Source organism: Rhincodon typus, chromosome 21, assembly GCF_021869965.1.
Source record: "Rhincodon typus isolate 14 chromosome 21, sRhiTyp1.1, whole genome shotgun sequence".
In the NCBI taxonomy this organism is placed as follows: Eukaryota; Metazoa; Chordata; class Chondrichthyes; order Orectolobiformes; family Rhincodontidae; genus Rhincodon; species Rhincodon typus.
In genome coordinates this window covers 10,418,687-10,435,127 of record NC_063352.1, presented here as the reverse complement: position 1 = coordinate 10,435,127, position 16,441 = coordinate 10,418,687, and the positions used below count along the sequence as shown (strand labels likewise).

General features: G+C 41.3%; 1 protein-coding gene across 1 annotated transcript in view; it reads right to left on the bottom strand.

Moving 5' to 3' along the window:
* Positions 1–15,295, bottom strand: part of LOC109910874 (thioredoxin domain-containing protein 11) — a 151,818-nt gene extending 136,523 nt beyond the window's left edge. Inside the window, exon 1 of the mRNA XM_048609678.1 lies at positions 15,110–15,295. Within this exon, the coding sequence (XP_048465635.1) occupies positions 15,110–15,295 (186 nt within the window). The remainder of the gene's footprint in view (positions 1–15,109) is intronic.
* Between the last annotated feature and the right edge of the window lie 1,146 nt (positions 15,296–16,441).

Sequence of the window (16,441 nt, the reverse complement as noted above, 5' to 3'; positions counted from 1 at the left end):
CCCCTTGACGTCCGTCCTCCCTGGACTGACCTATCCCCTCCCTAACTCCCCACCTACACTCACCTCTACTGACTCCATCCCTGCCTCTTTGACCTGTCTGTTTCCTCTCCACCTATCCTCTCCTTTATCCATCTTCTATCCGCCTCCCCCTCTCTCCCTATTTATTTCAGAACTCCCTTCCCCTCCCCTATTTCTGAAGAAGGGTCTCGGCCCGTAACGTCAGCCTTCCTGCTCCTCCGATGCTGCTTGGCCTGCTGTGTTCATCCAGCTCTACACCTTGTTATCTCAGATTCTCCAGCATCTGCAGTTCCTACTATCTCTTATAACAAACTCAACTTGGCACTTCTGCACGTCGGGTCCTGCGCTCTCACAACCCTGGAGCTTCAGATCAAATCTGGGCCTATGACCCTCCTTGGTTGCGAACATAGATTCCAAAGCCAGTAGGTTAGAGAACAGCAAAGTCCACTCCCAGATGGTGTCAATTGGCCCCAGGTCATATTGGATAAAAGACACAGCTCATGTCTCAAACTGAGATTACAGGCCAAATTGACTGAACGACTTTGGCACAAACAATGTACCATGGGGCAGTGTTTAATAGGGACTTACTGTAGAGAAAAAAACCCTTTCATTTCCATATAATATAAGCACAGAATGTGCTGGAGAAATTCAGCAGATCTGGCAGCATCTGGGGAGAGAAAAATAGAAATTAACATTTCCAGTCTGATATAACTCTTCTTCAGAACTTCTTCTGAAAATGTTGCCTTTATTCATTTGTATTTTACCTTTCATGATATGATCATATCCCAGAGTGCTTTACAGTATTGTTACAGATACAACACAGGAAACGAAAGAATAAATTTGCGCAGAACAAACTCTCGTGAATGGCAATGAGATAATATTCTTCAAATGTTTGTTGCGGGATAAACATTGACCAGGAGAACTTCTGGGTTCTTCTTCAAAATAGTGGCTTTGAGATCTTCCGTGTCTACCCAAGAGGGCACACAGCGCCTCAATGTACATCTTAACCAATCATTGGCATCTTTTTCAGTGTGGCAATCCTTCACTGCTGCCCTGGAACGTCAGGCTGGGAGATGTGCCCAAGTAGTTGGAATAGGAGCTGAGAATGCCGCTTGTTCTGTCCCTGTTGGAACAGGAACTTGGGCTGTTGGTAGAAGTTGAAACTAAATTCATTTGGAAGGTGGCATGAGGAAGTGAGTCAGCTTCATTAGTGTAATCATCTAAACAGGTCTGACTCTGCCAAAAATATATGAAAACTGTCTAGAATGCGTGCAAGTGTAAACTGTTAATTGCACAATGTTCAGGAGGTCAATTTAACCTTTTTTGAATTATAGGCCTCTTTACACACTCCTATCACAAATCAGTATTCAGATACTTAATTTAGAAAAAGTGCAGAAGTGTAAGAATTCCAGCAGTAACTAAAATTAAACTTAACGTGCAGTTGATGAAAAAGAAAGTAATTCGTCATGATTTTAACAACACTGACAATTATGCACATACAAATCTATTCTGTTTAAGTTTGTGTTTTGTCAGACTCAGTGGCATAGCTCAAAGTGCTAACCTTCTTTTAAAAAGCACCTTTTATTGTATGTGGTTAAACATACAGAACGGTTTCTGGAAAATCTTCTGCCTTTTTGGAATGAATAAGTGCCTACAGAGCTTCCTAGAGTTTTAGAGCACATTTATATATCAGGCACCTACATTCAGCGACAAAAACAAAGTTGCTGGAAAAACTCAGCAGGTCTGGCAGCATCTGTGAAGGAAAAAAAAACAGAATTAACGTTTCGGGTCCGGTGACCCTTCCTACATTCAGTGCTCTACTTACACTGTATTTACGCTTCTGTTTAGGATTGAGCTGTGTGTAAGCCTCGATTCATGCTGTGCTGAACAATCATTGAGTATCTTAACATTTAAATGGTTACAGTGTCAAGGAAAGAATCCTTTATCACTACGCATTTATCGGTAATTAGCATCATAGTTTATTGAAAAATCATCCCAACATGTTTGTTGAATCCCGATATATGATTAGCTAAAACCAAATTCATTATCAACGGCAGCTTGAAGAATTGTCGTCTTGTTACTTCATTCAAGGCAGGAAGCATGAGGAGAAATCATTGAAAGTTTTGTTTAAAAAAAGCTGCATTTTAACTAATCTAATTGTGTTTACTAATGCGAGATTAGTGACTGAGAGGGAACTTTACAGGGAATTGTGGGTTTTATGCGGCTAGTCCTGTAATCTGCAAGGAGAAGAACTATTAGCATATTATAGCTGGCAGTTTGCATGGGGGGGTGATGGCCTAGTGGTATTATCACTGGACTTTCAATCCAGAGACCCAGATAATGTTCTGGGGACCTGGGTTTGAATCCTGTCATGGTAGAATCTGAATTCAGTAAATATCTGGCATTGAGAATCTAATGATGACTGTGAATCCATTGTCAATTGTCAGTGGAAAAAACCCATCTGGTTCACTAACGTCCTTTAGGGAAGCAAGCTGCCATCCTTACCTGGTCTGGCCTACATGTGACTCCAGACCCACAGCAATTAGGGATGGGCAATAAATGCTGACTAGCCAGCAACACCCTCATCCTGTGACTGAATAAAGGAAAAAAAAATTGCAATCACAAAGAGAGTTGGCCAAGACTTTCCATTTTGAAACCCAAGTAGAGCACTGAGAATGTTGGATAGTGTTATAGCTGACAAGGGGAGTTATCTCATGTGGTCACATGCTTCTCAGCTCAATATCAATACAGCAATATTGTCCTTTTAACTTGGCGAATGGAATGCTGAACAAGCTGGACATCCTTGCCACTGGGGGCACTGGGTCAAAGGTTCTGGCACTTTCAATCAAAGTCAAACAATGCCACTTCACTCACTGCAAATCAGGACCTGCCCCATAGCTTGTGCTGGTTGAACCCAGATACCTGGGAATGCCAGGCGAGAAATCAAAGCTGGCTCCTGGGTTTTACTGATGCTGCCCTCCAATTTCAGATTGGTAACTACCTTCAGCTACTGTGGATCTAGCTTTATCGCATCTTTGTCAATAATGTTTGTCAAGAAGTGAATAACTTCCTTGGAGCATTCACACTTCTCACAGAGAGTAAACACTGCATCCTGTGGGCATTTTAATGCCACATTGACACTCTCTGGTCATGCTTTTCAATTGAATCTCCATGTATCAATATGTCATCAAAAGGACCCTTTCAAACCTCACAATACAATGGACATTGTATGTTGGAAGGTTTCTGGCAGCAGACTGTTGAAACAATATCTCCCAAATGAGAGCTGAATGTAGTAAACAGTTTTGATTGTTCATCCAATGTGATTTGCTTGAACCCACTGTTGGTATTAGGTTTTATAAAAACTAAACTCTTCTAGACTCTCATCAGTGGTGTGCATTTCTGTTATGACTATTTTGTTGAGCTGTGTTAGGTCAACTCATATTCTGGTGAGCTCATAGGGTTTGGGGATAGGAACATTGCCTGACAGCCATTTGGTTACATGGGAAATGACACCCATCTTGGTCATTTCTTGAAGTTGCATCTGAACTTGATTCATTGAAAGATATAGAATCTTCCTGCATTCTCTACCATCTTTATACTGTAGTATCCTTTGCAGCATCCCTTGAACGTTGGACTTTCTTCCACTTATACCATGTAACTCCCGCTCTGCAAGGTGTAACTTCTGTTTCTGCAGCCATGGTTTTTGGTTGGAGTAGGGCAGGGGAAGTCACCCCTGCGGTAAGTTAAATTGAGTATGAAGTCCATCGACAAAAACCTCAGTCAGGATGGGTATCCAATTTCCCCTCCGAATGCCTTCAGGTATCTCCTCCACTGGAGCTGGTGAGCTACTGTATTCAGCTTTGGTTGCATCCAGAGATGGAGGGAGAGTATGTGGAAGGAAGGGAGGGGGGAGGGAGAGAGAAAGAAAGAGAGACAGAAAGAAAGGGTGAGGATTTTGGAGACAGATAGATTTTGCGGGGGAGGCAGTGAAAAAGAAAGTGCGTGGCAGGCAGGGAGTGAAAAGGATAGATAGTGTGTATTTGGGAAGCGTTGAGGGAGGGACGAAGTTCCTGCTGCTACATGATCCTGCCTTGACTTCCCTCTCTGCCCCACAAACTTCCTGTTTTCTTTTTGTTCTGAAGTGCCATCCATGAATCTGAAGCTGGTGTGTATCCCTTTCTCTAATTGTGTGGTGTGTTGGGCCAGGGTCACATTGAGGCATTTACTGCAGTTTTAGAGTTTATAGTGAAAGTGAAGACGAGGACCATTGAGAAAGCTCCACTAGAGGTAGCCGAAACAGTATACTTCTTGCAATCTTAAGGCTGAGGAGCAAAGCCATCAGGTTGTCAAGCGTCTGAAGCATCGAGTATCTCAATTTGACAGAAGCTGATTGGGAAAGGGTAGTTAATTCATTGTGCTCTCTAAAGGAGGGAAAGATTAATCACAAAAGTCTATCTCGATGGTGGAATCAGATATTTGGACTCTCCCTTGACTAATTCATTATGCTCACCATTATTCTTGTCTTGTCAGTGGGTGGAATTTTGAGAAAACCAAACTCTCACCCATGGATTGCAGGCACAAGCATGTCATCAGGATTTCAACAGAATTAACTTCAGCCAGGCAGACAGCTGCTGAAGTTAATGAACACAAGGTACGAACACCTTGAAACATAATTGATCAATTAAAGATAGCAGCAGAGGAAAAAAAAAATCACAATTTTGCATCTTATCAGACACAAGAAAATCTAAGGATAGGCAGGGAAGTCTTTAAAATTTGATCAAAATCCTGGAAAGGCTCAACTCACTTCACCCTTGTCAGTAGATTGTGGTTTTAAAAGTAATCTGGTAGACTGACATCTTGTTAATAAAACATGTTTAAATTATATAACGAATTAAACTTTAATTGCAGTTTAACCAACTTGTTCTTGTTGCCCAGTTACCTTCCAGCACAATTTTATTGAGCTTCAGTCCTTTGTTTCTAACTTTAGAGCTTAATTCTGCTCCTTCTCTGTGTTTGTGTCCTTTGACACATGTGCTTTCTCATTGTTTAGTCAAATGTTCCTCGAGATTTCTGTGCACTATTTTATGTTGAGTATTTCTTAACTGCATTATCTTCTATTTGTTAATTGTCTGCTTACCAGAGCAAAGGGAGATGTGTTATTTTTAGAACCATTATGTGTAAGATGGTTAGGGGACTTGACAGCGTGGGTGTGGAAAGGATGTTTCCCCTGGTGGGAGAATTAAAGACCAGAGGGCATATGCTCAGAATACAGGGTTGCATTTTTAAGACAGAAATGATGAATTTCTTCTCTCAAAAGGTAGTGGGATCTGTGGATTCTTTATTGCAAAGAGGCTGAGGCATTAAATATATTCAGTACTGAGATGGAGAGTGTTTTTACTCAGTAAGGGAATCAAGGGTTATGGGGAAAAGGCGAGAAAATGGAGTTGAGGATTTTCAATCAGTCATGATTTCAATGAATGGCAGAGCAGAAATGATGGGCTGAATGGCCTACTTTTGCTCCTATGTTTTACAGTTCAACAGTTTAACCATCAGTGCAATCCAGTGCCCAGTTTTCTGACCCATGTAGCTCTGTGGAATAAGAATCCCTGGTCTTTTAGCTGTAGGTGTGTCCTTGCTTGTTTTCATCCAGCATATCCTGCTCCATGTTTGTGTGGCTTGGACACTTTACACTCTTGCGGTTCTGCAACAGAATCTTCTAAAGCATAAAGGGACGTGTCGAAATGAGTAAATCATTCTGAAGGTTTCCTGCGTACTGCAAATCTGTCGTAAAATGTTCAAAGGTAAAAGTTTAAATATTAATGCGAGCTTAACCATTCTCTCCATTGGCTTTATCCTGATCCACTATTAATGACAGTGCAGCCAGCTACATATAAGGAGTTAGAATTTTACAGCTTAAGCACATCCTTCCATGCTACAAAGGATGATCCTTCGAAGATTGCACAAGTAAAGCAATTAACAGCTATGCTCTCACCCCACACAGACTGTGCAGCCGTACACAAATTGCTTGAAACTTTCTTGTACAAGTAAAAGTAAAGATCAATCATTCCTGTCTCTGATCTGTCAGCATCTTATCGTTGCATCAGTTAATTAACCTGATCATACAGCAACAGGCCAGCTCTGATCATTCTCCCTTTTCAGATTCTAAATGTTCAATTGATACTTTCATCTCCTCAGGCCACAAGCTTTCATAAGTGATGGTACCTTCATAATTGGCTCTTCAGTGACTCCAAAGGCACATTCAGCCCCCAGTGAAATCTCAGGTTCATCACTATAGCAGCTTCAAATATTTAGCAAAATATTTAACCTGCTGCTCTTTGGATGAACCCTCGCATTGTGATCTCATTCATCAAATGTTCACTTCTGCTGACAAAAGCGCAGCACTTCGAAAGCTTGTGATTTTAAATAAACCTGTTGGACTATAACCTGGTGCAAAAACAAAGTTGCTGGAAAAACTCAGCAGGTCTGGCAGCATCTGTGAAGGAAAAAAACAGAGTTAACATTTTGGATTCGGTGACCCTTTCTCAGAACTGATGGTGGCTGGGAAAAAATATGGCATATAAACTGACGTTTTCCCAGCCAACATCAGTTCTGAGGAAGGGTCACCGGACCCAAAACATTAACTCTGATTTTTCCTTCGCAGATGCTGCCAGATCTGCTGGGCTTTTCCAGCAACTTTGTTTTTGTTCCTGATTCACAGCATCCGCAGTTCTTTCAGTTTTTATTTGGACTATAATCTGGTGTTGTGTAACTTCTGACTTTGTCCACACCAGTCCAATACCAGCATCTCCACATCATCAAATGTTGACACCTTCAATAGCTTATGAAAATAAAGGTCATATGAGGAGTGGTTGAGGACTCTGGGTCTGTACTTAATGGAGTTTAGAAGGATGACGGAGGCATCTGATTGAAACTTACAGAACACTATGAGGTCTGGATGGAGTGGATATGGAGAAGATGTTTCCACGAGTAGGAGAGACTAGGAGCCATGGGCACAGCCTCAGAATGAAAGGTTTGCCCTTTAGAATTGAGATGAGGAGAAATTTCTTCAGCCAGAAGATGGTGAATCTGTGGAACCCATTGTCACAGAGGTCTGTGGAGGTCAAGTCATTGAGTGTCTTTAAGACAGAGATAGATATGTTCTTGATTAGTAAGGGGATCAAAGGTTAGGGGAGAAGGCAGGAGAATGGAGTTAAGAAACATATCAGTCATGATCAAATGGTGGAGCAGACTCAGTGGGTTGAATGGCCTATTCTGCTCCTATATCTAATGGTCTTACGGAACTCTGAAGAATTTTAGCTCCCATATGGAGTATTGAACGAAGATAACCTTATAATGTATTTGAGGGACTGAATGGCCTACACCAGCTCATAATTCATATGTTGGTACAAGCCACATAGGATTTCACTCAAAATCTCTATAGGTTTAGGTTCATGCGCAGGGGGAGCATCGGTCACAGGCAGACATATTGTGCCACTGCACAGACTGAAGCCCATTGTTTGGAAGACCGTCTTAGGGTGAGATCTCAACCCTTAAAGAGATGGGGGCCCTGATACCTTTGCTTTGATTGGCTCAGCTGGGGTTAGGTCTCCTAGCAACAGCTGTGGAAGCAAGGGCCACCCTCAGTTTTTCATCAGGGCCATTGCTGCCTGCAGTAAATTCAGCTCATGTGTGTGTCCTGTGTTACAGCCTGAAATATTCACATTATTTGTTAACGATTCAGATAGTGGCTCTGAAAGTCATATATCCCAATTTGCTGATGACACAAAGTTAGGCAGCACTGTAGACAGTGTAGACAATAGCATAAAATTACAAAGGGATATTGAAAGACTAGGTAAATGGGCAAAACTCTGGCAGATGGAGTTCCATGTAAGCAAATGTGCAATTAACCATTTTGCACCAATAAAGGATAGATCAGGGAACTTTCTAGATGGTATGAAGTTAAATACATTGAATTTCCGAAGAGATTTGGAGGTTCAGGTACGTAGATCCTTAAAATGTCACAAACAGGTACAGAAAATAATCAAGAAGGCTAATGGAATACTGGCCTTTATGTTGAGAGGACTCGAGTATAAGGACACAGACATTAAGCTACAGTTGTACAAAACCCTGGTCAGACCCCACATGGAGTACTGTGAGCAGATCTGGGCACTACACCCTAGGGAGCCCTTGAAGGGAGTTCAATGTAGGTTTACAAGATTGATAGCTGTACTTCAGGGGTTTAGTTATGAGGAGAGATTATACAAATTAAGTCTGGCTTTGCTAGAATTTAGAAGGTTAAGGATTGATCTGATCAAAGTCTTTGAGATATTAACAGGAAAAAACTGATTGGGTAAAGATAAACTATTTCCACTGGTTGGAAATTCTAGAGCGAGGGGACATAGTCTGAGAATTAGGGCACGACTGCTCAGGAGAGTTGTTAGGGAGCACGTCTACACACAAACAATGGCAACTGTTTGGAACTCTCTCCAACAAGTGGCAGTGGATGCTGGATCAGTTGTTAATTTTAAATCTGTGATAGATTAAAAAAAATGTTAAGCAAAGATATTAAGGGATATGGGCCAAAGGCAGGTCTATGGAGTTAGGCCACAGATCAGCCATGATCTCATTGATTAGCAGAATAGGCTCAAGGAGCTGAATGGCCTACACCAGTTCCAATAGTCCAATGTTCCTATGTTCCTTTCCATAAATGCTGCCAGGCCTTCTGACCATTTCCAACATCTTCTGTTCACATTTAAACTGTTTGTGCAGCACTTTAAAAATAGTTTATTATTGAACAGTTTTTGGGGATGAAGTATTTTGCTGTACAGTCACTGTTTCTTGATCTTAACGATACGTGTGTTCAGTTATATACTCAAGGTAGGAATCCTTGCCCTGTCTGAAGTGTTTCCTGAGGTTGGTAGATTGTGCTTATTGCATTCTGCTCACCCACAATATGGCATCGCACAGAATAACATGATCTTTTCTTACTGCTAGTGTCTTGAAATGTAGGCAAATAATTGCACTGAGTCAGCTAAATCACTTGGAGCAGTAAATATCCCCAGATATCATCAGGAGCTGGAAACAATGAGAGTCCAAAACTGGCATTCAATTTAGAGGGGAAGAAAGAGAAAACTAGTGCCAAGTCATGACTTAGTGTAATGAGACCTTTTCCCTAATGCTACCATATGGACATTCATTGTGTTTAATTATGGGTTGTGTTCATGGCCACAAATGAGAGAGGTGAGAGTGACTGCGACAAAAATGACTGCCTTTGTCGATCTAGAATTTGTTCCAAGCAATAAAACAAGGAACCAGAGCTCAACAATGTTTTCCGTTAAATTTTAAACAAATTGTAAGTTCTTGGAAAATGCACCAATAATTATCATCACTCTATAAAGTCTTTTGCAAATGAAGGCTTCTGGTGATTGTTTTGTTAATTATTCTGGTCTCTATACAGGTAGAGTGCAATATTACCTGACATTGTCTGATCATGAATCAGCTTTCTTCTCTTTGAAAGCAGGGACTTTCCTGACAAAGAAATGTACAGACTGATGATAACTAGTTCTGAAGAATAATGACTTAACATACTTAAGATTTTATAGTACGCGGAGTGCGATTTCTCAAAATGAATTTCAGAGTTATGCAGGGAAGATTTGTAACAAGGTCATTCACCTAAAGGCAGCAGAGCTGTCTTCACTAGCATTTCGATGGATTGGCGAGAGCATTTGAACAAGATGGTTTGAATGTTAAAATGAAGCCCAATTAAAGTTGGATGTTATAGCCTTTGACGAATACCAAACCACAGGATTTCTAATGACCGGATCAGTCAAACAAGACTGTCACCATCTATTGTTGATGGATGTATCAAATTTTGAGTGTTGTGTCCTACTACTGTATGCTTAGAAGACAGCTTTAGCTTAAAAACGTTATGGGTTCAATTCACACTTGCGTCTTGAGCAGATAACCTGGACTGAGACTTCAGTGGAGTACTGTGGTCATGCTGTCTTTCAGATGAGACATTGAACTGACATCAAAAATGGTGGATGGGCCTTTTGAAGAACAACAGAACAATTCTGGTATCTTGGCCAATATTTTCCCATAAACCAATCCCACGGAATCAAACTAGATCGTTCATCTCATTGCTGTCTGCATTGCCTTGCTGTATAAAGATTGATTGTTGCAATTCCTATTTTGCAACAGTAACTGAAACACTTCAGGGCAACTTGAGGCTGTGAAATGCAAAGGAAATGCTAGCTTTGGTTTTATTTTTACCCACTGTGTAATGCGTTGTGGCATGGAAAGCAGACATCCATTAGTCATGACTGGATTCAAAGCCAGGTCTTATAAATTTAAGAAATATCTTAATCCACTGCCCACTCTGTTCTCTTAAAATTTCACTTTCAACATTTAGGTTTAATTCAGGAAATGAGGAAGAATTTCTGAGTCATAAAACACTTCATCAAACACTGTATTTGCTTAAATACTCGTCTTCTGTTTATTCATAAATTCAAGTCTCTACAAAATTTAATCACATCATTAAAAAATACACAGAATTGTGAAACCATTAGCAGGGACCTGGGTCAGATACTTTCTGCTGGGGTAAATTAATTGGTATATAATAATTAAACAACTTTGCCAATTTTTTTTCAATTTGATGAGATAAACTCTTGATGTTTGTTTAAACAATATGGTTTTAGGGATGGAATTGCATCTTGGAGAGATTTTCTGATTTCTCTTGAAAGTTAAATGTTAGTAAATAAAAATTCTGTACTGATTATGAATGTTCTGTTAATAATGGATGATGACTTTCTATTCTCATGAAAGAGTAACTTGTGCATTACATATCTTGCAAGAACAACCATTTGCTTTTTAGTGATGTTAGTTGAGGGACAAATGCAGGGGATAAGGATGTGGGAACAGTTTGAGTTGTGTTGAGAAATAACAAAGGTAAGAAGTCACTTGTGGTAAAGTGAAACATAAAGGAAGAAATACTGGGAGCTTGTCAGAAAGATATGGCAATAATCATGGGTGATTTGAACCTACATATAGACAGCAAGTGGGTAAGGGTAGCCTAGATGGTGAATTCATAGAATTCTTACAGTGTGGAAACTGGCCATTTGGCCCAACAAGTCCACACCACCTCACCAAAGAGCATCCCACCCAGACCCATTCCCCTATCCCTGCATTACCTATGTCTAACCCACCTAATCCAAACATCCCTGGGCACTATGGACAGTTTAGCATGGCCAATCCACCTACCCTGCACATCTTTAAGACTGTGGGAGGAAACCAGAGCACCTGGAGGAAACCCACGCAGACACGAGGAGAATGTGCAAACTCCACTCAGACAGTTGCCCGAGGCTGGAATCGAACCTGGGTCCCTGGCGCTGTGATGCAGTAGTGCTAACCACTGAGCCACCGTGCTGCCCCCAATTTTGGGATGGTTTCTTAGAACAGCCAATCAGACAGCAGGCTATACTGGAACTGGTATTGTGCAATGAGATGGAATTAATTAATAATCTCGGAGAGAAGGCAGTGCCGAGGTAGCAGTGATCATAATATGAATAAATTTTGTTTTCAATTTGAGAGATGAGTGGGTCTGAGACATTTTTAAAATGAACATCAGAGTGGAAGAGAGGAGGACCCAAAGACAGTCATCAGCACCTAAAAGAGGAAGGAGAACACTTTGTTTCTGCAACAGCATGAAATAGAGAGAAGGAGGAGGCAGAGAGTGGAATTGGTAGCTACCTGTGCCTGGTAATGTGAAGTTTGGTTCTGGCCTCCTCACTGTGGAACAACTAGACGTATTTGGATTGTTCTATATTACCCTGTCTCTTGTGGAAAAATTTCCAAAGGAAAATACTTTTGACCACAAGTCCATCAGGAATTTGTCAGCACGCAATGTCCTTGAGACCCTGATGGAGAAGGAGAGGGTTGATCCTGTAAGGTGGTTCCTTGAGCAGACTGTCAAAGTCATTCACCAGGATGCCTCATTGCCAGAACTTTCCAACAAGCACCAAGACGTAGCTCAGCTGGTGGTAAGATGGCACTACCTGTGAGATCCTTCATGTATGTCTGGATTCTCTGTGCCACTGCACTGAAGACACGGTTACATATCTCCTTCTGGAATGTGCCTTTGTAAAGAAGGTCTGGAGAGCGATACAGTGGCTTTTATCGAGGTTTGTCTTGAGTAGTTCCGTGATGCAGAACTCTGTGCTCCAAGGTCTATTCCCCAGGACACACACTGAGATAAACATCGACAGCCCCTGGAGGACCATCAACTCAGTGAAAGATGCTCTTCGGTCTGCCCGAAACCTGTTGGTCTTCCTGAACATGGAGCTGACCTTGACTGAGTGTTGCAGTCTGGCACATTCCAAAGTCTGGGATTATGTGCTGAAGGATACACTAATGCCAGGGCAGCTGCCACCAAGGCACAGGGGAGAAAGACCACAGTCTGAGGTCTTTTTGCCAAAATATAAGAAAGTATATCCATTAAGATCCGAGGCTCCATCGTTTGCTTTAGAGGAATATAAATAATTTTCTTTCATGACTAGAAAATGTCCTTTTTTGCAACTGGAATGAGGCTGTAAGAAGGAACATCACAAGTCCTGATGAACTTTATCCCAGGGCTTACAAGTGGTGGTTAGAGAGATGGTTGATGCATTGCTCTTAATTTTCCAAAATTCCCTTGATTCAAAATTCCCATTAGATTGGAAGATAGTGAGTGTAACTTTTTTATTCAAAAATCGAACGAGGTAGAAAGTAGGAGACAACACAGCAGTTAGCTTAACACCTAGAAATAGGGAAAATGTTCAGAGCTATTACAAAAGAGGTTCTAGCGTGGCATTTTGAAAAGTTTGAGGTTATCAGACAGAGTCAACATGGTTCTGTGCAAGGAAAATAATGTTTAATTAACACATTACAATTTCTGGAGAAAGTAACATGCTGTGGACAAAGGGTAATGGGTAGATGTAGTGTACTTAGATTTTCAGAAGGCATCTGATAAAGTGTCACATTAAAGATTCATGTGGAAAGCTCATGGGGTAGGGGGTGATGTACTGGCCTGGTTAGATCATTGGTTTGTTAACAGCAAGTAGAGAGCATGAATAAATGTGTCTTTTTCAGGTTGGCAAGATGTAACAAGTGGTGTGCTGTAGAGATCAGTGTTGAGACTGCAACTATTTTCAATTTAAATAAATGAATTGGTTGAAGGGACAGAAGGTACGTTTGCCAAATTTGCTGATGACATGAAGATAGGTAGGAAAGTAGGTTGTGAGGCAATATATAGAGGCTTAAAAAAACAGGAAGGTAGTGTGAGTTGGCAAAGATGTTGCAGATGGAGCATAATGTGGGACAGCGTGAAATTATCCATTTTAGCAGGAAAAACAAAAGAAAAAGAGGCATATTATCAAAATTTTCTGAAGAAGGGTCTAGGCCCGAAACGTCAGCTTTCCTGCTCCTCTGATGCTGCTTGGCCTGCTGTGTTCATCCAGCTCTACGCCTTGTTATCTCATATTATCAAAATACTGGGGGACTGCAGAGCTCTGAAATTCAGAGGAATTTGAGGGTCCTTGTGCGTGAATCAGAAAAGGCTACATTGCAGGTACAGCAAGTAATTAGGGAAACGAATTCAGTGTTATTATTTCTTGCATGTGGAATTAAGTATAGAAGCAGGGACATTATTGTTCGGTTATACAGAATACTTGTGAGAGTATATCCAGAATACAGCATACAGAGTTGGTCACCTTATTTAGGGAAGAATATGAACAGAAGAATTTCAGAGAAGGTTTATCAGATTAACACCAGGAAAGGGCAAGTTGTCATATGAGAAAAGGTCGGACAGGTTTGGCTCTGCCTGGGTTCAGAAGAGTGAGAGGCAGATTGATTGAAACATATAAGATCCTAAGCAGTTTTGGGATGGTAGATGTGGAGAGGATATTTAGGAGAATCTAGAAATAGGGATCACTATTTAAAAATAAGGGCTAACCCATTAAAAAAACAGAGTTGAGGTGACTATTTGAATCTTTGAGTCTGTTTTTTTGGGATGGTGGTGGAAACAGAGTCCTTGAATGTTTTTAAAGCAGAGGTAAACAGGTTCTGAGTAAGCCAGGGGTGTAAGGTTACTGGGGCACACAGGAATGTGGGATTTAAGATTGCTTTCAGATCAGCCATGACCTTATTAAAGCTGGAGGCAACTCGAGGGCCAGATATCCTACTCCTGCTATATATGCACATGCTCGTCAATTCTATATATCGGACATTGGGAAAGTTAATTCAATCACTAGAAAATTGTTTTTCTGTTAATTTATTATCCGATGTTCAATTTGATTCAGTTATACTTATTATGCCAAGCTGGTCTTTGTGTTAGCAATGATGAAAATTGAAAATATCAGAGCATTTGAAACAAAATTGGTTATCAGGCCAATGCTTAAAAAGTACATTAACATTGACTCTATAGCTATAGGTTTTGCATCCTTCAGATTTTCTGCAATGACTTTGCCACCCCAAAAGCTTAGATTCCAGACTGAAGCACCTACCATATTGTTTGTATTCATTCACAGGACATGCACATTGTTGGTCAGGCCAGCATTTATTGCCCATCCTTAATTGCCTTTGGGGGGAGAAGGTTGAGGAATTAAGAGTCAACCACATTGCAGTGAGTGTGGAGTCACATGTAGGCCAGACTGGGAAAGGATGGGAGATTTCCTTCCCTGAAGGACATTAATGAGCCAGAAGGGTTTTTCTGACAATCGGCAGTGGTTTCTTGATCATTATTAGACTCTTAATTCCAGATTTTTTAAAAAATTGAATTCAAATTCCACCATCTGTTATGGTAGGATTTGAACCCAGGTCTCCAGGACATTACCTGGGTCTCTGGATTAATAGCCCATCACCTCCCACTTGCCATGTTGCTACAAAGCTTTAATCCTAAACAAGGATCTTGTAACAGAACAAGGCTGTTAGTTAAGAATCTGTTTTCTTTGACAATGAATGCTGAAATTATGGAGGCTTTCAGCAAATAGTGTGTTTATTCCTCAGTTTGCTTTGAGCCCATCAGATGTAAATCTGTTTTCTCAACTCAACTAATTACCCCATCGAGCAACTTAGCAAGACTGCCTGATATATGAGTAACTTCTGATAACTGCAGCTCTCCAAAGGTTTTCCCTTCACTTCCAATCTGATTGCATGGGATCCTCAGGGCTGATTTTGGATCAATTCCAAACTGTCGAGTTGTGGATGCCCTCACTGTGATCACCCCGAGCAACTGACTGGCCATCCTCATGTCTCTGGACTTCTATCAGTATCTGCTCTTGTCTTACTGTGCCTGGACCCCCTGCTTGATTCATGCCTCCCTGGACTTGATCTAACACTGTTCCCCTTAGACTTTGAAACATTTATTTGAAGCACATACGGTGTGTTTGGCACTTGTGTGGCTAACCCTGAAAGTGCATGTCTGCTCCCCAGTTCGATAACTGCTGACAGCCATGACCAGCTGCTTGGTTTTGCATCTGCCTGATAAAAAAACAAGACAAGATAGAAGCACGGTGAGCCTTTCAGCTCTCGCTGCGATGGATAAGCACCAAAAACGCAAGGCAAGGCAGGGATACTGTGAGCATTGAAGTAGATGCAAAGTGAGTGAGCACTAAGGGAGTGAGCGAAAAGTCCTGAGTTGCTCCCTAGTCCAGACTGTGAGTTGGGTGCTAGTCTCTGTGTCTAAAATGTCCATGCAGTATCACTACAAGGAGAGAGAGATACTGATGCACTCCAAGATCCAGCACTGACTGAAGTGCAAAAGTGTACTGTCAGTGAGCCAGAGATATGCCATGATGGTGTGATGAGGTGGTACATATTCAACACAAATGTTCATGGATGTGGGGTTTGACGTAAATGGCCATGCCTGTGGAGTGTGCCCTGAGATATGGGTGACTGGCGTTCGCCATGGGCAGCACCTGCAAGAGCAGGTGGCAAGCTGGAATCTCCAGATACCCACTTTGACTTTCATGTCTGGAATTCTCAGCATCTAGTTTCTACTCGGTGGGTGGGAGAACAGGAAGCTGCATTTTAATGAGGTGAAGTTAGGTAATAATGAGGGCGATAATGAACGATAATTGAGGCAATTAGGCCTCTTGTTAATGGGAATCTCATCTCACCTTTCAGCACTTGGTAGGAGAGGAGGCCTTTTGGATCTCAATGTTGAGAAGCTCCTTGCTGGTCATCTCACTCTGTTTTATTAACTTTCGCACCATGGCCCACATCATTCTAAGGCCACCATCAATGAACAAGTTCAATGATGTGAAGGTGCTGGTGTAGGACTGGGGTGGACAAAGTCAGAAATCACATGACACCAGGTTATAGTCCAACAGGTGTATTTGAAAACACAAGCTTTTGGACCCTGTGATTTCCGATAAATCTGTTGGACTAT